The 26,323-nt window shown below is 35.6% G+C and overlaps 1 protein-coding gene across 1 annotated transcript in view; it reads left to right on the top strand.

Annotated features, from left to right (window-relative positions):
- The first annotated feature begins 765 nt into the window (after positions 1–765).
- The window catches only part of LOC131049035 (transcription factor RF2b), a 38,997-nt gene continuing 13,439 nt past the window's right edge, over positions 766–26,323 (top strand). The window contains exons 1-2 of the mRNA XM_057983038.2: positions 766–2,176; positions 2,276–2,408. Of these exons, the coding sequence (XP_057839021.1) occupies positions 1,629–2,176; positions 2,276–2,408 (681 nt within the window). The 5' untranslated portion in view covers positions 766–1,628. The remainder of the gene's footprint in view (positions 2,177–2,275; positions 2,409–26,323) is intronic.

Here is a 26,323-nt window from a genome sequence, read left to right as displayed (position 1 = left end):
CTCTAAAAATGTGATTTCATATCCGCTTTTTTTTAATGTATATATTATAGTTTTATATAAACTTGTATACCTATTTTTAGAGAAATATAGGCTAAGTACGCAAAAATATATCATATTTGTTCATTATTCCACTTAAAATTATTATATTATTATATTATATTTAATATTAAATTATTATTATATTATGACATTGTAATCAATATTAAATTATTATTAAGATATTACTATATTTTTTATATTTTTATATTTCTATTAAACTATTCACCCAAGCAAAAAAACTATTAAGACTAATTATTATTATATTATGATATCAAATGACATAATTATGAAATTAACTATTAGTATGATGGAAATAGATAGAATTAATAAATAGTTAAATTCAAATGAGTGGAATGAGTGATAGTTGAGATGAGAAAATAAATAATTTTTTTTATTTTTATGATCATGAAAATGAAATTCAATTATTCTAGTTTTATTAACACATATTTATGAATCCATTATGTAAATATAATACACATTTGACTAATAATCATGTTTACACATTTAAAAAAAAAAACAGAAAAAAAAAGTTGTTTTGCCTTCGCACTTCCATTATGTTGATCCTTCAGACTTTCTAAATGTTATTCAATTTCAGTGCTTTCCTCTTTTACACATGCTTAGAAGGTCGCTAAGTCTTGATATTAGGAATAGAATAAAAGCTAACTTTTCAATTTATGCTAAACATATGTAAAACACGATCAAAGTGATACGATGCTGTATGATCCACAGAATGTTTAGATTTGTTTTATTCAGGGAATCTACAGATATTATAAACGAGTCCTTGTCATCCCTCTTATCTCGCTGTGGGAAAGACAAATTCGCATATATAGTATTCTATGTTATTGCCCTATCATTCATGCAGGTGTTTCTTCCCATAAACGAGTTATGGAAGTTCCAATCTTCTCAGAATATACGGAGAAAATTATCATGATTTCAATTTTAGCTCCGTTTCCTCTTTATTTCTGCAAATGTGAGCCCAATGAATAAGACTATGTCTGTTACTTAGCCATCCCCAAACCAAAGGCTGAGCATGATGACTTTTACAAAGAGGGCGGAAATTTTCCGACTCTTAAATGTGAAAGCCCATTGACAGAGTCAAATCGTTTATATTAATAAGAAGTTGTCATATCTTGATCGAATTTGATTCCTTTTGTTATTTTCATTAGTGGGATTCCTTCTGTTCTAAAAAAATATATTTTTAAATTTCTAATTGCAATCCAGAATTCATGGGCAAGGCACAAATCAATCCAAAGGCAAAATGTTTTCTGTCTCTATCATATCTCTAGTTCTCTTCTACAGATTTAAAATATTTTCTGGAATGATAACGATCTGATTATGAACCCACCTCTGATTCACAACATGTTTTAGTGTCATCTGCTTGCTTTAGTCTTCATAAAATACTTACCTGATTTGGTTAGATGCTTAAGTTGCCTTTATAATTTCCATTTGTACCTGGAATTTTGTAAAAAGGAAGAGAAGTAGCCCCAGTATTAGGTTTGGAGAAGGATTTCTTATCTGGGTTGGTGTTCAAAATATTCATTTGACAAGATAACCTAAAAACCCTAACAATATCAACAACAAAATTGAAAATGGAAGGGCTACGGAATGGAAATGAGGTCTTTACAGGAAGAAGAATAATGGATTTACGAACCAAGTCAAATAATGGGGAAAAAAATTCCGGACATAATTTCAATACAGATGTTATAAATGAGATGCCTGACACTCCTACATTTGGAACACACAGGAGAGCACAGTCCGAAATCGCTTTCCATTTACCAGAAGACCTTGAGTTTAGTGTTTTTGGCACGAGCCCTCTGTGTGAAGGTGGGGGAGAAGACTTGTTTGGCATGTTTGGAGACACAGGGGTTAAAGGATCAAAGCCTTTTCCCAATCAAGTGAAAATTGAGACCGGTCCAATTGTTATGCATGCAAGAAGTTTGTCTGTGGATGGTGACTTTTCAGGATTTGATCCTGGCAGAAGCTCTCCTTCAGGACCACAAACTCGACCTAGTCATCGTCATGGTAGTTCAGTAGATGGGCCGTCATGGTTGGAGGCAGAGTCATCTGAATCAATGAAAGCCATGGCAACAGATAATCTTGCAAAACTCTCCTTGATTGATCCCAAACGAGTCAAAAGGCCAGTTTATCATATCTTTAATTCGTTTCTGGATCTGTTGATGCATTTCCTTTAAATTTTTGCGTTCCTGTGTTCTGACTCCTTCTGAATTTTATACAGGATCCTGGCTAACAGACAATCAGCTCAACGCTCAAAAGAAAGGAAGACACGGTATACATCAGAATTGGAATATAAAGTTCAAACACTTCAAACAGAAGCAACAACTCTTTCTGCACAACTTACTATATTACAGGTAGGAAACGTATTAAAAACTCCTATTGCAATACTTGCACCAAGGGCCAAGTAACTGGTAAAATGAAAAAAAACTCAAAGAAATAAAAGTCCATGAATGCTTAAAGTAGGTCTCTGGAATTCAGTATAGCAAGATACCGTAGTAAACATGAGTGTTAAAATCAAATCCATTGCTTTTGGCTGAATAGTTGACACCAAGCAATTTCGGTTTACATTGTGAAACATGGTTGAGCTACTTCCCATCTTAAGGACAGGACAGCTTCGCCAGTTGTTTACAAGATGTGAATCTATCTGTTAAATGGAGTTTGAAGTAGATTTGTAAGCATAGAAAATTATCATTTTTGTCTTGTACTTAGTTTACCTGTGCAAAATGTTCCACGTTTATTGTGCTACTTCTTGTCTCTGTTTGACAGTAGATATCACGGGCTTTTCCTTTTTTATGTTAGGCGACTTTTAATCTTCGAAGAGTGTCCCTGTTTTCATAATTAGTTTGCTACTGTATGCTTTTCATTAATGTAATTAATTCAGGCTAGTAGCAAACTAATATCAAATTATTAAGATATATCATGCCTACTTGAATCTAGTGATCCAATATGATGCAGATAACCTCTGTTCCTGCAGATTTAACACATGTATCTGGATCCTCTAATCCTGCAACTCAAATTTCAACTTGTAAACTAGAACAAACAGAACAGAACAAAGGATTCGTAAGAATAGTCTGATTGAAACTAATGCAGACAACCTCTGTTGCTGGAAGTACATACTCTGATCTAACTGATAATGAATCAAAACAAACACTCCGTCGATTCTCTGCTTTATAATCTATTACATTCCAATGCAAACAAAAACATATGACATTACAGGGCAGACTGCAGAGCCCTTTTCATTCCTTTATTTTGTGAGCTTTTATTATACGAATAGCAATACCACTCTAATCCTTACCCGGCAAAGAAATGAAAAAAAACTAAAAAAAACTCGCTCCCACCCAACAACGCATCCCTTCATAAAACCAAAACAGAATTAAATAAACAAGGAAACCTCTAAAAGACCACTGTGCAGCCTCTAGCGACAGTTACCAACTAAATTACAAAAATATCTAAACAAGAAGGAACAGGCAAATGATGAAAGCCACAGCATAAAGCGGACGGTTACAAAACATGTTCTTTCATAAAGATGCATTGAAAATATAATTCAATTTTGATAAGATCTCATATTAAAGAAGGTCAGATGACAAAATATCTTCACAGCACATTGATACCACAACCAGCTGTTCTTGCTTGCAACCAATGTGGAGGTAATGTTTACAATCAAACTGAGCTAGCTAAACCCTAAAAATGAAAATATAAAATAGAGACAGAATCTGCCAGAAAATTAATAGTAGGTAGCTGTAGATTAACACATAAAAAGAAACTTTTACTTAGCTATTCAACGCTCTGAAACTTCATACAATCACATTTATTTATGCCAAAACTATTGTTAATTAACCCAATTTTCTTACTCTTCTACTTTTCTCCCTTGAAACTACTTTCTCCCCAAGCTCTTCTCCTTACCACCCTGGTGTTTCTAATCCTTATTCTTTTTCAGCATATCATTCCAGTGCCTTTTCACTTTTCCTTTATTCATTTCCAAAAGCACAGTAGTTGAGTTTAAAATAAAACACGAGAATGTCTTATTAATAATAAGTAAATGTTAAAAATTTGGTTAAATTGTAACTAATTTATGTGATGTGGGGACGTATGGGCAGCATATATCATCCACACCATACCTGATAGAATTTTAAACCTAACGCTTCAGACTTTAAGTGCCAAATTGTGCATGATGGAAGAACTAGCCCAATGTATTTAATGAATTATCTTTATGTTAACTAAGTGTTGTCTAACATCTGGCAAATGCTTCTACTTGACTAGATAAAAAAATTTCTTTATAGTGAGAGTAGCGATCAGTTTTGTGTCAATGAGTTCATTGTTTCCTCATCTCTTCTTCTGTTACCTTTTCCATTCCCCTTACACAGTTTCTACTGGATCTTCATTTGGGCATGCATGGTAAGCATTAATATTGTAAACAGTCAAGATTGAACCAAGGTCCATAGTTGAACTACTCGCGACTCGGCTCGACTTGCCAAGCCCCTTAGAAAAAAACTCAGCGAAAACTCGGGAAAAACTCAGAAAAACTCGGCGAAAAACTCGGCAACATAAAAACATGCTTAATTTTAATAAAAAATACATTTTTTTTGCAAAATTTAATGAGAAGATGCATCCAATGAGTCAATAAATGATAACACAAAAGAAACAAGCTGATTCTAGATATATTTAAATGCAAAGTGTCTACAAAATCGCATCCTCATGAGAAATGCTGATGGCTGGAAGCAAAATAGTAAATAGTTTTTGTAAAACCAAAAGTAAATACAACTTCCTCTTCCCAGCTCTAGCTAAAACTAGTTTCAAACTTTCATCATATTTGAAATTTCATCATTCATACTCATAGTTTCAAACTTTCAACTCTAAAATGTATAATACCAGGATTTCTTCAATGCTAATTATATTGTCATATGGAGCCTAATCAGACTCGGAGGTTAAATTTTCCCTACTTTCATCAGCGTAGTTTCCCCCTATATTTTTCGACGGGGGTTTGGGGGCAGCGCCCCCAAGTTGAGGTCAAGGGGCATCGCCGAAGGATCCTGAAATTTGACTAGGCATCGCCGAAGGATCCTGAAATTTGACTAAGTCTGGAAAATTTAAAAATCCTCCAAAAACTAGATTTTGCATTATAACTCCTGGAGGTCCGAAACCACTCTCAAACATCCTGACAGTATATATGGAATATAACTTAAAGTCACTTATACTTAAATGTTATATTCCATATATGAATCTTGACGGACAGACCAAAAAACTCGGCGATTACTTGAGGGCATGGTGGGCTCTCGGTGTGGCCCTTCCAAGTTAGTTTCCCCCTTCTCAGCCCAAAACCATATCGAAAAACAAAAAATGCATGTATTTTTTGCCGTTTTCGGCTGTTATGCTAACGCGGGCGAGTTTTTCTTTAAAACTCACTGAGTTTTCCTGGCGAGTAGAAGTCATTACTACTCGCCAGGTCCAAAAACTCGGCGAGTTTTTGTGACTCGCCGAGTTTTCGGCTAGTGAGAATTTTACATAAAGCAGTATTTTGTGTTTCAACTTGAAGTAAGTACAATTGGAAAATTGGTATCTCTGCAAATGGACCATCATTTGATCACCTTCTTGGAGATCTTTATCAATCGCATGAAGATCAGCCCTTCTGCTTATATTTTTAATTAAGGATACAGTAGTTTTTTAGGTCACTGCCCAGCGAGATACCAATTTGGTGTATTGGGCCTGTCACCCACTGTAACCAACCCCTGGAGTGGTATTCAATTAGTAAACTTATCCAATAGCATGTTTATTCATAGAATCTTAAATTATACCACTAATTTTTATTTCCACCTCTCAATATTGAATTTTCTTAGCCTCTTCTAGTACACCATTCCTATAAAAATACCTCTTTTTCTTACATTATCTATGATAGGTATTTTTTAATGACCTTGTTTATACACCTCATATGTTTGACTAAACATCTTATTTTACTGCCATTACACTTAGCTCCAAATGAAAAGCCTTGGAATGAGTTTGGATTGGGATTATGAAAATGAAATACGTAAGAAATATTTTTATGCTATAATAAATTTCCATTGATTGTTAATGGAAGATTTAATTAAATTTTTTCAAGGGGATGTGATTGATGTAAATATGGGATGATATGACTTCCTATATACTTTTGGATCGAGGAAATAAATTTATACTTCTGCATAGTTTAAAGTACAAGAAACTGAAAATACAATCATTCTCCCATCTCTGATCTATCAATAAACATTTTGAAATCCCTCTTTAGTGTTAACTGTTATCATGTTGAAATCTCTTAAATAAAGTATCTATCAAGCATCCAGAACTATGCTGATGGAAATATTTAAAACATATTTTAAATTGGTTAAAAAAAGTGAACGTTGTTTTTATATCATCACCAAGTGCAACATAATTTGATGTATGAGATCTTCTTGGTGGATTCCCACTAAGGGATTTGTAATGCCCCAAATCAGTTTTTTCAATGATGATAATGGGTTGAAACATAAACAATAAACTTCACCAAACTACACCCACAAATTGGACCAGAAACACATGCAACTTTTATATTGACATAATTCTGATTTTTACAGCATAATAGACTCATGTGACAGTCATTACAATTGCCACAACGAAAAATACAAAATCAGAAACTCGCAATGCTTAACTTCTTGATGTTATAGCAGCAGGAGTTCTCTTTCCATCTGTCTGTTGTGTCGCCTAATAATAAGCATTTTTTATTATTTTTACTACTGCTGATTCGTGTTGACCTCTTCATTTGATTATAGCTGATTTAACTACAGATTTTTTTTTTTGTATTACTAAACAATTGTTAGCGATTCCTATACCTAACGTATAGATTAGGTTTAGTTAATAATGTTTAGTTAGTAACTATCGCACCCCTTTGAAGTCGTGCAACCCAGTTTGGAGACGTGTCTGTTCATCTGTCTGAGTCGGGTATAAGGACTCATTGTTCGTGCAGATTGGTGAAGAGGCAAGCGTGGAAAAATCTGTATTATGTGACTAGAGAAATACGGAGACTGATAAACAATATATTTAATTTTTTATGTGATAGCCAGCATACATATTCGAAGATTTCTGTGTGTAGTACCTGTTCAAAATCGTCTATACTGCTGCTTACCTTCACTTCTGATCTAAAAATTTACATGGTATCAGAGCAAGGTATAAGCCAGATTAGATTCGTTTAAGCAGCAAAAGTCTTCTCATCAAATTAAGGCTATCCAAGCATCAAGATGGTGAATGGACTCAAGGTCGAAGATAGGTTTGATGGTGCATCGAACTTCACCTCTAGACTTTGTGGAGGAAGAGGTGCCTGAGCCATTTGATGAGGCTGAGAAAACTCAATGGAAGAAGAATGACATTAAGGCTAGGAAGATCTTAATAGATTCTGTAAAGGATCATCTTGTGCCAATTATATCCAAGATGAAGACAGCCAAAGTCATGTTCAAGACTCTTCAAGGTTTGTATGAGATCAACAACACCAGCAGAGCTCTTGCATTGAGACAACAACTCCATATAAAAATGACTAAAGGAGATTCAGTCATCTCCTTCTTCATGAAGATTACTGAGTTGAAGGATCAGCTATATGCGATTGGAGATAAAGTTGAAGATAAAGACCTAGTTATGTTGGCACTGAATGGTCTTCCTCAATCTTGGGAGCCCTTCATCCAAGCCATTAGTGGAAGATCTAAATTGCCCAAGTCTGATCGCCTTAAGTCTGATTGCATTCAAGAGGAATTCAGGTTGGCAGCAAGAGGAAATGGACAAAATCCTCATAGCGAAGAAAATCGTGTTTTTGCGGCTCAAACATCCAAAAGGAAAGGAAGAGATAGGAGGAAAGGCAATTTTAAGAGGAATAGAGATAGAAAAACAGATTCAGCTCCTGAACCAAAGAAGAAGAAGGATCTCTCTAGCATTCAATGTTACAGATGTGACAAGTATGGTCACTATGCTCGAGATAGTATAACAAGACCAAAACAACATGTTTCTATTGCAGATGTCGATGAAAAGAAATCTAGAGACAATTCAAGGGGATTTCTATTCATCTCAGCACTTTCGAGCAATGTTCCAACCGACAGTAACACTTGGTTGATTGATAGTGGTGCTTCACAACACATTACAAGATATCGAGAGCATCTTTCTGACTTGGTAGAAAGAGAAACCAACTCACAAGTGATAATTGGAGATGATGCTTGTTATTCAGTGAAAGGTGCTGAGACCGCCTCCCTTCATCTAGATTCTGGCATCCCTCTTCATTTAAGTGATGCCCTGTTTGTTCCAGGAATCAAAAGAAATCTTGTCTCAATTTCAGCATTGGAGGACAAAGGGTACCAAGTTGCATTTTTTGAAGGGAAAGTTCTTGCTTGGCCAAAGAACTCTAGCATCAAAATAGCCTGTGTGATTGGTGTTCGTCAAGAGAGTCTATACAGACTTTCTACTCGTCCAATTCAAGCATTATTGCATAACTCTACCAATTCAAGTGAGCTATGGCATAGGAGACTTGCTCACCTACGTTTTAGGGCTCTTCCATCTATGGAGAAGATAGTTACTGGTCTACCAAAACTTAGTTAGGAGCATAATGGCATTTGCAAAGGATGTGCACTAGGTAAGAATATCAAGGGTCCTTTTCACAGTAGTGAAAGTAGATCAAAATGAATTTTAGATCTTGTTCATTTTGATTTTTGTGGTCCAATGTCTGTGGCATCCTTGAGTGGATTTTGGTATTATGTGATTTTCATTGATGAATATTCTCAAAAGACTTGGATTTTCTTCTTGAAATCTAAGGAGTCTGAAGAAGTACTTGATAGATTCAAAGAATTCAAAGCTCAAGTTGAAAATATGTCCGGGAAAAGGATCAAGGGTCTGAGATCTGATAATGGAGGAGAATACACTTCTAGAGGTTTCCACAATTTCTGCTTTGAGGCTGGGATCAAGAGGGAGTTTTGTGTTCCGTACAACCCTCAGCAAAATGGAGTTGAAGAAGGAAAGAATAGATCCATAGTTGGGGCAGCTAAAGCTATGATTCATGATCAAGATCTACAAACCTTTCTTTGGGCAGAAGCTTCGAGAAGTGCAGTGTATGTTCAAAACCGAAGCCCTCATCAAATATTGGAGAACATGACTCCTGAAGAGGCTTTCACAAGAGTGAAACCTGAGATTAGTCATTTAAGATTTTTTGGCTGTCCTTTTTATATTCATGTACCTAAAGATAATAGATCTAAACTAGAACCATCAAGGAAGAAAGGAATATTTGTGCGTTTTAGTGAGTCTTCAAAGGCCTACAAGATCTACATTCCAAGGTAGAAACAGATTGAGATCAGCAGGGATGTATCTTTCAAAGAGGAAGTAGCCTTCAAAAGATCAAAAGGGTCTTACATGAAGATAGACAACGAAGAACAAGAGACACCTCAAAATATGGACATTTCTCCTGATCATTCTCCTAAGACTCAGAGGGAGTCTATTGAACCAGAAGAGACTATTGATCTAGTTGATCCCATAGAACCAACTGATGGGCCAAGCAATGTTGCTACAAATCGAAAGAGACCTCTATGGGCTAGACAAACTATGCAAGAGGGAGAAAAGTATGCAACTCCTCGTGGCACCTTTAGAGAAAGCAAGAGACCGTAGAAGTTTCCAGGCTACGTGGCATTAATAACTCACATCATTGAGTCTGAACCTTCTAGTTTTGAGGAAGCATCCAATCAGTAGGTGTGGAGAGATGCTATGACAGAAGAATATCAGTCTATCATCAAGAATGATGTTTGGGATGTTGTACCAAGACCTGAAGGAAAATCAATTGTGTCTTCCAAATAGCTTTTCAAGATCAAGCATGCTGCTGATGGAAGCATTGAGAAGTACAAAGCAAGATTTGTGGCAAGAGGATTCTCTCAGAAGGAGGGAATAGATTATGAGGAGACATTTTTCCCTTTGCTTGATATACATCCATCAACTATTATTGCTATTGCATCAGCCAAAGGATGGAAGCTACATAAAATGGCCGTAAAGACGACATTTCTTAATGGTGTGATTGAAGAAGAAGTGTACATTGAGCAACCAGATGGTTTTGTGATCCATGGGAAGGAGTCTCATGTATGTAGTTTGAAGAAGGCATTGTACAACCTTAAGCAAGCACCTCGTGCATGGTATGAAAGGATTGATCGATACTTGATGAGCTTGGGATTCTCCAAGAATGATGCAGATTCCAATCTTTACTTCAAGGTAGTTGATGGTGAGGCCTTAATATTGGTTCTTTATGTTGATGATTTATTTCTAATTGGAGAAGAACATCTCATTGTCAAATGCAAGAAATAATTAACCTCTGAGTTTGAGATGAAGGATCTTGGTCTTATGCTTTACTTTCTAGGATTGGAAGTATGGCAAAGACCCAATGAGATTATTCTTAGTCAAAGGAAATACACCATAGATATCTTGAAGAGATTTGGGATGATGGATTGTAAGTCCATGTCTACACCTATGGAAACAAATTTGAAGAAGTTGAGTGACTTTGCAACTAGTTTAGATTTGATAGATCCCACCATGTACAAACAGTTGATTGGATCATTGATGTATCCAGTCAATACTAGACCAGACATTTGTTATGCGGTGAGTGCTCTTAGTCAGTTCATGTGTGAACCAAGAAAAAATCATCTAGTTGCAGCAAAGCATATCTTAAGATACTTGCGTGGCACAGTGGGATATGGGTTGAGATATACTTCTTGTGTGAAGATTTGAAGTTACAAGGATATTCTGATTCTGATTGGGTCGGGAGTGTAACTGATAGAAAGAGCACCTTTGGATGTTGCTTCAGTCTGGGGTCTGCCATGATTTCCTGGCGTAGCAGGAAGCAGACCTCTATGGCACTAAGCACTGCTAAGGTTGAATACATTCCAACATGTGTAGCAGCTCGAGAAGCAGTATGGCTTCGAAAGCTTCTTGCAGGATTATTTGGTCAAACATTGGAGCCAACTGTGATTCATTGTGACAATCAAAGCTGTTCGAAGCTCTCTGTCAATCTAGTGTTTCATGATAGAACAAAACATGTGGAGATCAAATATCATTACATTAGAGATATGGTGTTGAGAAAAGCAATTCAACTTAAGTACATTTGCACTAATGAATAGACAACTGATATTCTCACCAAGCCCCTCTCTAGAGTGAAGTTTGCACGCTTTCGAGATAAGCTTGGAGTTGTGGAGAATGTTGCCCTTGCTGAGAAGGAGACTCAACATCAGTGATTCTTGCTATTTGCCCTAATGAATATTTCTCTGAGACGTAGAAATATGAGGTGAAAGCCTTCTTCCATCTCTGAGACAGAGATGTTGCTCTTTCCACACATGGGAGTAGCCATGGTGAACGTCACGTTGAGAGACTCCGTGACGACATCACATCGAGTGACTCCATGATGAACACTTGTGCACATATTTCCTTCCACACATGGGAATAGCCTTGGTGGATGTCATGTTGAGAGACTCCATGACATGGATATCTGGAAAGATACCTCCCTAGCTAAGAGGGAGTGTTGATGTTATAGCAGCAAGAGTTCTCTTTCCACCTATTTGTTGTGTTGCCTAATAATAAGCATTTTTTAATTATTTTTACTACTGCTGATTCGTGTTAACCTCTTCATTTGATTATCGCTGATTTTAACTACAGATTTTTTAATTGTTAGCGATTCATATACCTAATGTATGGATTAGGTTTAGTTAGTAACTATCGCACCCCTTTGAAGTCGTGCAACCCAGTTTGGAGACGTATCTATTCATTTGTTTGAGTCGGGTATAAGGACTCATTGTTCATGAGGATTGGTGAAGGGGCAAGCGTGGAAAATCTGTGTTATGCGACTAGAGAAATACGGAGACTGATAAACAATATAATTAAATTTTTTATGTGACACCCAGCATACATATTCAAAGATTTTTGTGTGTAGTACCTGTTCAAAATCGTCTATACTGCTGCTTACCTTCACTTCTGGTTAGAAAATTTACATAACTCACACACACATTGCCATCCAAACCACTAAAAACTCTCCAATTTTCTCTAAAACAAGTTTGATATCCCTAGCCCTTCGAAAGGATCAGGAATAGCAAAAAGAACAATAAGGAATCCTACAGCAGCACACAACAACAACAAATTGACACAAACACTGCACTCTTAGTACATATACTTCATCTGCAACCTGCAACAAACAAACACATACTGACTAATTGTAATGTCCCCGATTGGGATTTGCCTTCATGTAGTCCTGAGTCAACAATTTTTATTTAAAGTGTGAGTTGTTATATATTAATAAATATAATTTTATTAAAATTGAATATATTTCATTAATGTTGATTTTCCCAGGTTTTATTGAATGTATTTTAATGTATATATCTGATTCAATCTGATACTTGCATTCTTGGAATTCTATGTGTTCTCAAATTGAATAACATTATACTATATATATTCCTTTGGAGAGGCATGTCCTTGAACGGACATGTCTCTCCTTTAATTATAATAATTTAATCAATATTATAATGTTTCATCAATCAATTATTAATTTAGAATAATATAATAGATTAATATTGAATATTAAATTTTATATGATTAATAATAATATAATAATATAACATAATAATATATTATTATTAATCAACATATATTATATGTATTCTAAATGATCATTCGACTGAAGCTACAAACATTAACAATTAATAATATTGACTTAAAATTTTAAGAATAAGTCAGAGGATAGAACTTATCTTGTTAACTTTCTTTGATTTGTATACTTGAAATGTATTCCTCAATATCATAAATTGCTGCTGCTCAACTGAGCCTTCAGATTACAGTAATAAATTCCTCACAACTTATGCCATAGTTCTTCCTTTCAACTTGATCTGCAAGTCTCCTTATGAAATGATCTCTAACTCCTCATTTAAATTTGCTATAAAACTCTTTTATCCTTCTCATCAAACCTGCAATCTTATCTTCTCATATTCTTTTTTATCAAATCTGCATTGAGGAACACACTCTTCCTCTTGGATTTATCCTCCTCAAATGATCTCCAAATATATCGCATTAATTGAATCATTATTTTTCACTCATCACATCTTATTCATAAAATCTGTTTAAACTTCATTGATTTCTCCTTGAGCAACCTTCTTATTTCTTCATCATTCATTATTGATTTTACTTCATGTATCTCTTCACTTCTTTTATCGATGTGTCTCTATATATCTATTGTCCTATTTATATTTATTTCATTCAATTCATTGCTGCATTGTTATTCTCCTTGGATGATCTTTGGTGTATTAGTTTCTTTTTGTCTTTTTTTGTAGTCACACCACATAATCTATTAATTGATATAGATTTTCTACCTTGATGTTTTGATTCCTTTCCTTTATATCTTTCAATGTAAGGGAGAGGTCACACCTCTTCATCATATATGCCCTTTGGCAAGAGACACACCCTTTCACCATTAGCACTCTTTGAAAGGGCACAACTCTTCCTTATTCCTGCCCTTTGAAAGGGACACAACCTTTCACAATCAGATCTGCACTTCTTATTCAAATCAGATCTGCTCTTCCCCTTCCTAAATATCCCCCTCAAATGAGGTTCTCTTCTCCCTTTTATATCTCATGTTTGAGGGAGTAGCAACTTTTCATTTTGTCTTTTGACCATTTATTAACTTAATTAAAGTTTAATTATATTTAATTATATTCTTTTATATTTTAATTTAATTTTTTCTTTTTTTATTCATTTGTATTTAGATCATATTATTCTTATTATTATTTATTATTAAATTTATTTCAAAGTGGGGACATGCACCAATTGAAATGTCCTACAAATCTATGAAGCTCTAATGCAATTCTTGAATAAGAATGCCCTCCCGAATCAAAGGGTTTTCATCCTTTACCTCTTGTAATCATGGGTTTCCATCCTCTAACTCTTGTAACTCATAGTTTTTGTCCACAAGTCACAATTCTCTATGGGTTTTCATCCATAGAAGGATGCTTGGAACACAAAGTGTTCCATAAGATAAATTGACATAAGATGAGATGATTTCCCATATGGAATATTACAAGTTTTATATGTCGCAACCCAAACTTGGGTGCCCAAATTCCAATGCCTCATTTTGGAGGGAAAACAAATTCAAATACCTCTTCAAAACTGTCAACTTAATCCTAAATGGATGCCTAGGCCAAAAATTTAAATTTACAAGTTACATAACAAGGTCAACCCTAAAGACCTTACAAGAAATAAATCATTTTATTTGAACTGAACGATTTATCCATGCAATTAAATTAATTAAAAAAGGGACATGATGCAAATTGGGATGCTCTAGTATCTCAGGGCTTTCCCAAGGGGCATCTGCAATTGGTAGATTCTTCCATCTGATCAAATATTTTATGATGCTCTAGTTTCTCAAATTTTTGAATCAGGTATCCATCACTTCTTATGGAATCAAGATCAACTTTTCCTCATCATCCAAGGGCGGAAAATCCTCTAAAGGCACAATATGTTGACCAAAACTTTTTTTACGCAAGGCACATGGAAAATATTATGAAACTTACTATTTTGTGGGAGCTCAAACTCATAAGCCACTTCACCTATCCCCCTCAGAATTTTGTAGGGTCCATAGTATCAAGGTTTGAGCTTCTCAATGTAATGTCCCTACTTTGAAATATAATTTAATAATAAATAATTAAAAAATTAAAATACAAAAGAATAAATATAAAAATTAAAATTAAAATATAAAAGAATATAATTAAATATAATTAAAATTTGATTAAAGCTAATGAAAGCTCAAAAGGCATGAAATGATAAGATGTGACTCCCTCAAACGTGAGATTTAAAAGGGAGAAGAGAAACTCATTTGAGGGGGGAAGAATTTGGAAATAAGAAGTGCACATCTGATTTAAATAAGAAGTGCAGACCTGATTATGAAAAGTTATGTCCCTTTCAAAGGGCAGAAATAATGAAGAGTTGCACTCTTTCAAAAGGTGCTAATGGTGAAAGGGTGTGTCTTTTTCCAAAGGGCATGCATGATGAAGAGGTGTGACCTCTCCCTCACATTGAGAGATATAAAGGAAAGGAATCAAAGCACCCAGCAACATCACCATGCATTGGATCGGATCAGAACTAGTATTAAGTTACAAGCAGTAGCGTCTTTGTTCTTGGTGGTATGCATGGGGATGTGTTGAATATGTATGCTTAATATACGAAGCCTGATAATGTTGTTATGCAGAATTTAATAGTAATACTAATATAAACTGCAATATCTACGACAATCATACTTAATTTCATATATATTTATTATACATGAGAAGTTAGTATACTTATAGTTTCATTCATGTTATTACTGTCAATATTTAAGAAGACGGGGATGAGATGTTCCGAAGAGGGGCAGTCTAAATCCAAGCAATAGGTTAAGTCCCAAGATAGGGTGGGGATCAGCGACCCATAAGCCTTGAGGGTATAGACCCAAGATAGGTAAGGGCTTGGATCTGTAAACTTTGAGGGAACCTATTGTATTTGGTCTCTAAGCGCTTTGGTAACATACATAGACCCTTCTCCCTTAAAATTGAAGTAGTAGCAGGGTCCGATATCTATATTAAGAACCATGAATAATGAAATTAATCATTTAATGAGGAAAATAAATAAGAACTTGCTAATAACTAATTGAAGAATATCAATCAATTTTAGTATATTGAAATAGATCAAGTAGGGGACATTACACTCAACTTCACTCTTCTTAATAGAAATCTGCCTATATGACTGCAATCTCAAGAAAACCAAATCACCCACCTCAAAACATCTTTTTGTGCTTTCCTGATTAGCATAAACCTTCTGCTGAATTTGTTCATGCTATAGATCATCTTTTAGCACCCTCAATATTTCGTGGCTTTGATTAATCAAATCGCCTGTTGTAGATACTCTAATTTTTTTAAATTAACAAATCAGCAAAAGAAAGTGCATTATAACCATACAAAGCTCTAAAAAATGGCATACCAATGAACATGTGATGTGAAGTATTGTAGTAATATTCACCCAAGTGCAATCACTTGATCCGTGTAGTTTGCTGATTTGAAACATATTTCCTCAAGTACCCCTCAATCCAATTACTCACTATTTCTGTTTGACCATTGGTTCGTGGATTGTAGCTAGTACTTGGTGTGAGTTCTATACCTATCAACTGAAACAATTCTTGCCAATTTTTTTTTGAGAAATCTACTATCCCTGTCACTAACAATTCTCTTGGGCAAGCCATGTAATCTAAGTATCTTATTGGAAAACATATTTGCTACTTGAGGTGCCTTGAAATGTGAAGCAATGCAATGAAGTGTGCATACTTTGTCAATCTATAAACCGCAACATAAATAAAGTCTCTACCTTGTACCTTAGGGAGTCTTGTGATGAAGTCTATGAACAAGCTTTTCCATTTTTGCTCAAGAGTTGGTAGAGGTTGAGCTGAGAAAGTTTGTTCTCCTTTGTTTTGTTGGCAAGCCATGCACTCTCTAGCATGCTTATGGACATCCTCTTTCTATCCCTTAATGCCTTGGTAGTGGAGTGTTGTGAAAGGCTTTCAAATTCTTTTCATTGATTTTGGATTAAGCACCGAAAAAATTCTATTTTTATAGAGGATTAGTCCTTCCCTCACAATATTCCTGTCTTCTTTCACAACTTCATCAAGTATATCAGGAACAAATTTTCTTTTAACATACTCAGCAATAACGAAAACTTTCCAATCACCAAAAATAATGGAAAGTGAGCATAGATTGGGTCTTTTAGAAAGTGCATCAGCCACCACATTTTTCATACTTTTCATGTGTTCAATGTCAAAGTCATAAATGTGCAACTTGCTTACCCAATTTTGTTGACGATCATTCAAATCTTTTGGTTCAAAAAGAATTTAAGGCTATTATGATCAATCTTCACAACAAATCTTATACAAACCAATTATTTTCTAAACCTTTCCAATGCATGCATAATTGCCAACATTTCTTTATCATAAATGGAGTAACCTCTAATCCCTTCTCTAGATGCATCACACTCAACAACAAAAGACAATGAGAAATCAGGAATAGCAAGTACAAGGCGTGAGCTCATTACATTCTTAAACTTGCCAAAAGGTCTACAAAAGCTCCTTTCTTCATCAAAGCAGTCAAAGGAACAATTGAGCGAACCCTTTCACAAATCTCCTATAAACAACATAACCCAAAGAATCCTTTCAACTATGTCAGATTGATGGGAGGTGACCAATCTAAAATTGCTTGGATCTTTTGTTGATCCACCTAAACACCCTTGGCACTTATAACATGACCCAAATACAATATCTCTATTAAATCAAACTCACATTCAAACAACTTTGCAAAAAAAAACTGCTGCTCCAAAATACTCAAAACTATATCTAGGTGTTATAAATGCTCCTCCCAAGTTTTACTATATATTAAAATATCATCAAAGAACACTAGCACATGTTTTTTAGTTTCTTGCTAAATACCTAGTTCATGCATGATTGGAAAGTGGCTGGAGCATTAGTAAGTCCAAAAAGCATGATGAAAATTTCAAAGTGTCCATAATGATGCTTGAAAGTTATCTTTTCAAAATCTTTATCTTTCATTTAGATCTGATGGTGTCTTGATCTCAAATCAATTTTAGAGAAGTACACAGCTCCATGCAATTCGTCTATGAGCTCATCTATCCTTGGCATTGGATATTTATTCTTGATGGTTTTCTTAAGGCCTTGCAATCAATGTACATTTGCAATGTGCCATCCTTCTTAACCAAAACTACCAAAGATGCAAATGGACTAGAGCTAGGTCTTATGAAGCCCATCTCAAGAAGTTATTTGATAGCCTTATTAATTTATTCTTTATATCCTCTTGGATGATGGTATTGTGTAGCCAAAATCCTCTATTTGATGGAAGTCCTAGAGACATATCACTAAAAACCACATTATGCTTATCTAAAGTATTTTGAATGTCAATGTGATAAGTAGTACCTTTATTATCTGATGAAGACTTTATGGGAAGAATCAAGCAAATTGTTGCCCATGCTACTTGAAATCTATGGAAAGTTCTCTCCATCCTTTTTACATCACCTCCTGTGGAGCTCCATTTTAGATCCCTCCAAAAACAATATTTTTCCATTTGCTGTGAACTTAAGCTCCATAGTCTAGTAATTCTATGAATGTTGCCCTAGAGAATGCAACCATTGTATAATTACAATCATATTATTATCTCCTAACCAATCACATAAAAGTATTCACATACCTTATGGTCTCCTAGAGTTATATTGAGCTCCTTGATTACTTTAGTGCATGGAATGGTGAATCCATCGGCTACTATGATATTGAAACCTTCAAGTTCCTCTATCTTTTGTCTTCAATCCTCTCTTGATAACCAAATCTTCATCTATAAAACTGTGAGGAGCCCCACCATCTATTGACATGGCCATCTGCCAGGAACTCTGAAAGGATGATAGTTTGTAGCTCGTAAAAGAGCAACAAGTATACTCTCTTTTGTGATGTCACACTTACCTTTTTCCTCCAGAGATCATCCTTCGTCTCTTCATCCATCATATTTGTTGCAATTGGCTATATAAACATTTTATAAGTCCAGGCATGAAAATCTTTCCTTTGGAATGCTCTCTTTTACTGCCTTCTGGTGGATGTGTTGGAATGATGGGAAAAGGTATTCTTCTGTATAGATGGCTCTAAGATTAAGGCTCTCTTAATGGCTTTTTGCAATGCTATAGGTGTAAAGGCCTTCATGATTCCCTTGAGAGGTTCAACCAAACCATCAACAAAAAGGAATGCAATTTTTTTTGCTGAAACATTAGGTACCATAACCACAACATGTTGAAACTCAGCTCCATATGCTTCAATTGTATCATGCTGTCTAATTGCTGCAAGCTCTCTAAAGTACTCATCCTCATCCTTCTTTTCAAAGCAATCTAGAATTTTTTGACTGAATTCATCAAATGTTTCCACATGATGCCACCAATCATAAGCAACTCCCTCTAAATGTAAGGTATCAAACTAAATAGCATCTTCTACTGCCATAGGATGAAGTGTAAAGTATGTCTACAGTTTTTGTAGCCAAGGCCTCACTAAATTGTATTACAAGGCCTCACTAAAATTTTATTACTTTTATTAAACATGGATGTACATAGTTTCACAATCCTCTATTGTAAAGCTCTCTTCTCATCATTTTGGTGATATTGTGATATCTTCATCTTGAAGCCCTCTTTTCATAGATTTCCAAAATAAGTGATAAATGATACATCTCTTTTAAAAGCCTTAAAGTTTTATTCTTCAAGGATTCTTGTAATACCATTGCCATAAGGATCTTCATGAGTTCTTCTTCAATTCTTTTCTTTCTAAGAAACATTGGCTTTGAAGATCTTGAAATGGAATGCCTTGTAGATCGACCATTTTCTAATGTACTTTCTTTGCCCTTAGTCGCTTTGTTTAATTGTGCATTCTTCAATTCATTTAGAGTTTCCAACATTTTCACTGTTAGAGCAATCAATGCATCTTGCCTCTCATTCATTTTGAATACATTTTCTTGGAGGATCCTCTTTCTTATCTTTAGCAATGAGCATTCTTTCTACTCTGAACATTTTTTGTGTCACTGGGGTTTAAATGTAACTTCTTTTTCTCTCTTTTCAGGAACCTCTGTCACTTGAAATCATCAATAAACACATCTACCCTACAGGCTAGCAAGATTGTAACCCTAATACCAATCTAATGTCACTAGGGTTTTGGAATGGAATGCCTTGTGGATCTACCATTTCCTAATGTGCTTCCTTCACCCTGAGTTGCTCTGTTTAATAGCACATTCTTCAACTCATTTAGAGTTTTTGACATTTTCACCATTACAGCGATTAATACATCTTGCCTCTCATTCATTCTGATACCATTTTATTGAAGGATCCTTCCTCTATCTTCAGCTTTCAACCTTCTTTCTTCTCCTAACATTTTCCATGTGTCCTTGGGTTTTTTTCCAACAACTTTTTCTCTTTTCAGGTATTGAAATTCTCAATCACTTGAAACCATCAACAAATAAATTTACCTCTTCTATCTTTTTAGGTATAGGCTAACAATATCTTAGCTCTATTAGTACTGTAATGTCCGAATATCTGATTTTTCAATGATAATAATAGATTTGAATATAAATAGTAAACTTCACCAAACTACACCAAATAGCACTGATAAAACTAGCTCGTCAACACCTAAACTTGCACAAATTGAAACTAAAATACCTGCAACTTTTATATTGGTATAATTCTGACTTTTATGGCATAATGGACTGATGTGACAATCATTACAATAGCCACAGCGGCAAATACTAAATCTGAAACTAATGATGCTTAAATCACACACACACTACCAACCAAAGCATTGAAAACTTTCTAAGCTTATCCACAACAATTTTGATATTCTCATCCCTTGGAAAGGATGAGGAATAGAAAATAGAACAAGAAGGAATCCTACAACAACACACAACACAACTACAAACTGACACAAACACTGCACACCAACTACACATATTTTACCTGCACCTACAACAATGCACACTGAATAACTGAAATGTTTTGCAAATCTGTGAAGTTCTGTTGCAATCCTTGAATGAGAATTTCCTCCAAAATTAAAGGGTTTTTGCTCTCTAACTCCTGTAACATGGGTTTTCATTCACAAGAGGATACTTGAACACCAGAGGATAAATTGACATAAGATGAGATGATTTCCCAAATGGAAATGTTACAAGTATATGTTGCAACCCAAAATTGGGTGCTCAAAATCCAACACCTCATTTTGGAGGGAAAAAAATAAAAATAACTCTTCAAAGCCATTGGCCTAATCCTAAATTGTCTAGGCCCAAAATTTAAAATTTACAAGTTACATAACAAGCTCAGCCCTAAAGGCTTTACAAGTGAAGAAATAAATCATCTTATTTGAATCAAGCAAACTATCCACGAAATTAAATTAATTAACAAAGGGACATGACAAGATTCCTTTTCCACTTGCCTTATATATTGTCCTAGAAGGTGTACATATCCTTCCTTTTCAATCAAATATATATCTTCTCTATGGAGCACAAACACTTTCATCATTAGGCCCAATTAGGACTAAACAAATTTGTTGGCCAACTCTACATAAATATGATAAATTTAACTATATTTTTTATTCACCCAACTCCCCATCCCTTTCCACTATTTTCTTCACCATACGTGAAAGAAAAACACTAATAATTATCCACTCTACCCTAATACTTAGCAATAAATTTATAATTGTATATATTTCTTTTAATATCATATACTCCATTATAGATCCATGTTCTATGATATTGCCTATTCAGTGACACCCCTGGACTGCCCTCCTTATTCAATTCCACAAGGGGATTGTTTTCCATTTACCTTATAAATTGTTTGGCAAGGTGTTCACACCCTTACAATTTCATACTTATGTTCTCCAATATAGAGTACTCAACTTTTGTTTCACTTGTGCTTGGTGTTCTTGAAATAATTTTGAAAAAGCTCTATTATCTTTGTTAAAACATGCATCCATTGGCACATACAGTAGAGCTACAATGCATTTTAGATTTCCTTTATAAATAATTTGGAGTGTTCTTGAACTTAGTTTGAAAATGCTTTGTATCTTTACTAATACATGCATCCGTTGGCACATGTAATACATCTACAACACCATTCAGATTTCTTTTGTAAATTCAATGGAGAATTGAGAGTTGAGACAGAGATTGTTCAAAGTATATTCCCTCCCATTTCTTGAAATAGATTATCTCTTGCTTGAGCTTTCACCATATTATTTTTACATTCATTTGGTGGCTGTCTGCGTATTCCTTCATTTGGCATGATAATGTAGGAATGCCCTTAAAGTAGCAGGTTTTATATGATTGGTAGAAGAGGATCAAACTTATATCTTTCTTTCAAGGGATTTGTGCTTTTGTTTGACTGAGAACTACTACTTTACTTGAGATAAATTATCATCTTATAGCTTGTGTTTCCTATGCTTATAGCATGACAATGTGTAATCATTCTCATCTTCAAAGAAACTGAGTGATAAATTGATAAAGACTATATTGCCGTTCTTAAAAAGAATTTGCTTAAAAATAGTGTCATGACTGACTCAAGAAATCTATATTTTAGAATGTTAGCATGATGATTATATGTTGTCATTGATGTCAAATCCTGTGGTCCGGTTAGGTCTGGATGTGGTATATTGAGCAGCAGTGGAAGTTTGGTATGTATGTGATGTCGATAGTCGTTTGGTGATTTCCTAGAAGATTTGGCTTCTCGGGAGATGTGTTGCTGATGTCACTCAATGTTATTTTTGGGTCCGGCTTGATCCGGAAGTCAAGGTGTTGATTTGGAAGTCGAGGATGTATAACGACATTTTTGTTTTGGGTCCGACATTGGTAATATATGTAACGTGTTGATATGTTCGATGAGGAACATAATTATTAAGTTCCTTATAACATAATGAAGTTGCTCTTAGTCTAATATAAGTATTTGCGGATATGGTACTTTAATCAACTATATTTTGTGAAGCACATCATAATATGCCGTGTGTTTTAGTTTGTCATAATTGCCACTTTGTCTTTGATTGTTATCGCTGACTCATTTCTGTTCTAATTCATTCCTTCATTATATTAATTAATACTTTGTTTTCACATTCGTCTAGTTTGGTAATTCGATGGCATGAGTAAGGTCAAGTATCCTTAGTAATGACTCGGCTAGTATCAATGACTCTCATCTTTCTACTCGGGTTGTCTCCTTAATGTTAACTATTACATTATTTATGAATTGATCTTGCTTCTTTATTAATTTCAGTCATATGTAAGCTTATTCTAATTAGGAGTAATCTTCATAACATGAATAAAGTCTTTGATACATCTTACTGACTATCAGCATTGAACAATGTTTTGTCTTTCTTCAAGTTGTCCATAATATGTGTATAGGACTTGTTGTGACGTATTCACACATCGCCCCATTGCAAATGGGGACCCCTACTTTTTTGCTTTCTGGGGTTTGCTTTCTAGGTGTTTAGGGTTTGTCTGTTAGCCTTTGCATTTTGAGTGTCTGCAGGGGATCAATTGGATGGTAGGCTTTGCTTGAGCCAGGGGAGTCAGCAGGTGCTCCAGGTTAGGGTTTCTTTGAGAGTCTTCCTTAGGGCCTAGTTTTGCTCTTGTTGCTAATTGTGTCTTGCTTTGTGAGTGGGTATCATTCTTGAAGGTCCGAGCTAGGTCAAGTTGGTGAGTGATGAAGTCTGGAATGTCATCCTGATCTTCAAATGCCTTGAAATTTGGCTAAGTCTGGAATGTCCTAATCCCGAAATTTGGCTAAGTCTGGAATGTCCTGATCCTGAAATTTGACTAAGTCTGGAAAACTGAAGAATCCTCCAAAAACTAGATTTTGCAATATAACTCCTGGAGGTCTGAAACCACTCTCAAACATCTTTCTTCTTTCTTATACTTAAATGTTATATTCCATAAAATGATCCTGATGGAGAGACCAAAATGTCAAATTTCGCTCCTGACCCTTCCAAAGGGTCCAAAGCGAAATTCTCCATAAGACATTCTACTTTGACCAAAACCTAGAACTAACGCATTCCCAGGCTTGAATGAAGGTAAAAACGCTTGTTTGAATGAAGAAATGTGAAAATGAAGTTAGGATCTTGGCCAAGAATAGGGATTTCGCTCCTGACCCTTCCAAAGGGTCCAAAGCGAAAATCCTTGAAGACCTCAAATTCTCACTTATCAAGGCCAAATTTCTAGTTCCTAAGGCATGTTTGAAGGTATTTTTGAATGTTCTAGCCTTGTCAAGATTGAAAGATGAAGGATTTTAGTCAAGAAGATGAATTTCGCTCTTGACCCTTCCAGAGGGTCCAGAGCGAAATTCTTGAAAACACTCATTTTTCCTTTAGCAAGAGTCAAGACCAAGGTGGAGATGCATGAGGAAGGATCTATGTTTGCCTCCCAAAGAGGATGAAAATAGGAAAAGTCAAGGATCCAACCCAAAACATGATTTTCGCTCTTGACCCTTCCAAAGGGTCCAGAGCGAAAATCTTTGTAGCTCTCATTTCCTTTCAAATTTTGACTAAGTGTCGGTTTCTAGGGCATGTTGGGGGATGAATTGGTATGTTCTTGCCTTGAGATGGAGTTGATTGATTTTGAAGAACAAGATTCTGGCCTAAAGGAGAATTTCGCTCCTGACCCTTCCAAAGGGTCCAGAGCAAAATTCATCATAAACTTCATTTGCTACCTTGGTTGACCTTGAAACCTTCTTCCTTAGGTGGAAAATGATCTAAGTTTTCTTCTTGAAGTGGTTTGAAGTTTGAAAAGTGAGTAATCTAGCCTAGAATGAGATTTTCGCTCCTGACCATTCCAAAGGGTCCAGAGCGAAAATCTTCCTAAAGCTCATTTCCTACCTAGTTTGACCAAATTTTGATTTGCAGAGCATCTTGAAAGGAAGGATGGACGTGTTTGGACTTTGGAAATGTGTGAGAGCTTTGAAAAAATGAAGGATTCTAGCCAAGAAGGTGAATTTCACTCCTGACCCTTCCAAAGGGTCCAGAGCGAAATTCCTTGCAAGCCTATTCTTTTGACCTTGTTTTGGCTTAAGACCTTATCCCTTGGGTGAAGAATGATGTCTAGTTGTCTTCTAGAGTGGATTGGAGTTGAAGAAATGGAGAATCAAGCGAAGAATGAGATTTTCGCTCCTGACCCTTCCAAAGGGTCCATAGCGAAAATCCTCCTAGACCTCATTTCCTTCCCTATTTGACCAAATTGTGATGTCCAAAGCATGTTGAAAGGGAAAATGGACATGATCTTGCCTTTGAGAGTGTTTGATAGCATTGAGGAATGAGGGTTTTAGCCAAGAAAGGAATTTTCGCTCCTGACCCTTCCAAAGGGTCCAGGGCGAAATTCCTTACAAGCCTACTTTTGACCTTTCTTAGGCTTAAAACCTTGTTCCTAAGGCGAAGAGAGATAAGATTTTACCTTGCAATGAAGTTTCAAGTTGAAAGAATGATGATTTTTGGTCAAGAATGAGATTTTCGCTCCTGACCCTTCCAAAGGGTCCAGAGCGAATTTTCTCAAAACCTATCTTTTCCCTCAAATTTATGCCAAGTCTAGTGTGGGTCAAGATTAGAGGTGTCTTTAGGCATGTCCTTGAATGGTCAATAGTTATCATGTTTGAAGGAATTGAGCCAAATGATAAAAATCGCTCCAGACCCTTCCAAAGGGTCCAGGGCGAAAATTCTTCAAACACCTATTTTCCCTTGCAAAATCAAGTCAAACTTGGGTTGGACGTGAGAGGAGAAGTGTTTTCTATCCTTTTGAGGTGAATTCAACTTGAAATGATGCAGGAATAAGCCTAAATTAAGAAATTCGCTCCTGACCCTTCCAAAGGGTCCAGAGCGAATTTTCTCTAAATCACCTTTTTTTCCCAATTTTGTGCCAAGCCAAGTGCTGACTAGGGCGAGTTTTGGTGGGAGAGGTCCTCAGGAATGACTTTGACTTAGCAATGATTATCAAACTTGAAGGAATTGAGCCAAAAAGTGATTTTCACTCTTGACCCTTCCAAAGGGTCCAGAGCGAAAATCTTAAAACCACCTATTTTCCTTGCAAGTCTAGTCAAACGTTAGGTTTTCATGGCTTGGATGGGTGCGAGGAGACATGTTCTTTCCTTTTGAAGTTAATTGGTGTTGAAAAATGATGGAAATTAGCCCAAACCAAGGATTTCGCTCCTGACCCTTCCAAAGGGTCCAAAGCGAAAATCTTAGGATCACCTACTTTCTTTGCAAGACAAGTCAAAATTTTGATTTTTATGGCCTAGTTAGGAGTGAGGCAATGTGTCCTTAGTCTTGGAGGTGGATTCAAGTTGAAATGATGGAGGAATGAGCCTAAAACAAGATTTTTGCTCCTGACCCTTCCAAAGGGTCCAGAGCGAAAATCCTAAAACCCATCATTTTCTCTAAAATTTGTGCCAGGCCAAGCTTAGACCTAGGTAAGATAAGCCCTTAAGATTGCCTTTGAATGGATTTTGGCCACCAAAAATGTAGATTTTGAGCTAAGACAAGGATTTCGCTCCTGACCCTTCCAAAGGGTCCAGAGCGAAATCCTAGATAGGTCCTGTTCCTGGCTAAGTTTTTGAGTGAATTCTCCTTTTTGGGCCTTGTGAAGATCAAACCAATGTTGCCAAGTTGGGAAGTGGATTCAATGTGGGGGAGTCTAGATGAATTGAAGTGAAGGAAGTGTAA

This window comes from Cryptomeria japonica, chromosome 11, assembly GCF_030272615.1.
Source record: "Cryptomeria japonica chromosome 11, Sugi_1.0, whole genome shotgun sequence".
In the NCBI taxonomy this organism is placed as follows: Eukaryota; Viridiplantae; Streptophyta; class Pinopsida; order Cupressales; family Cupressaceae; genus Cryptomeria; species Cryptomeria japonica.
Note: the sequence above shows the minus strand (reverse complement) of the source record. Positions and strands in the feature narration are given on the sequence as shown.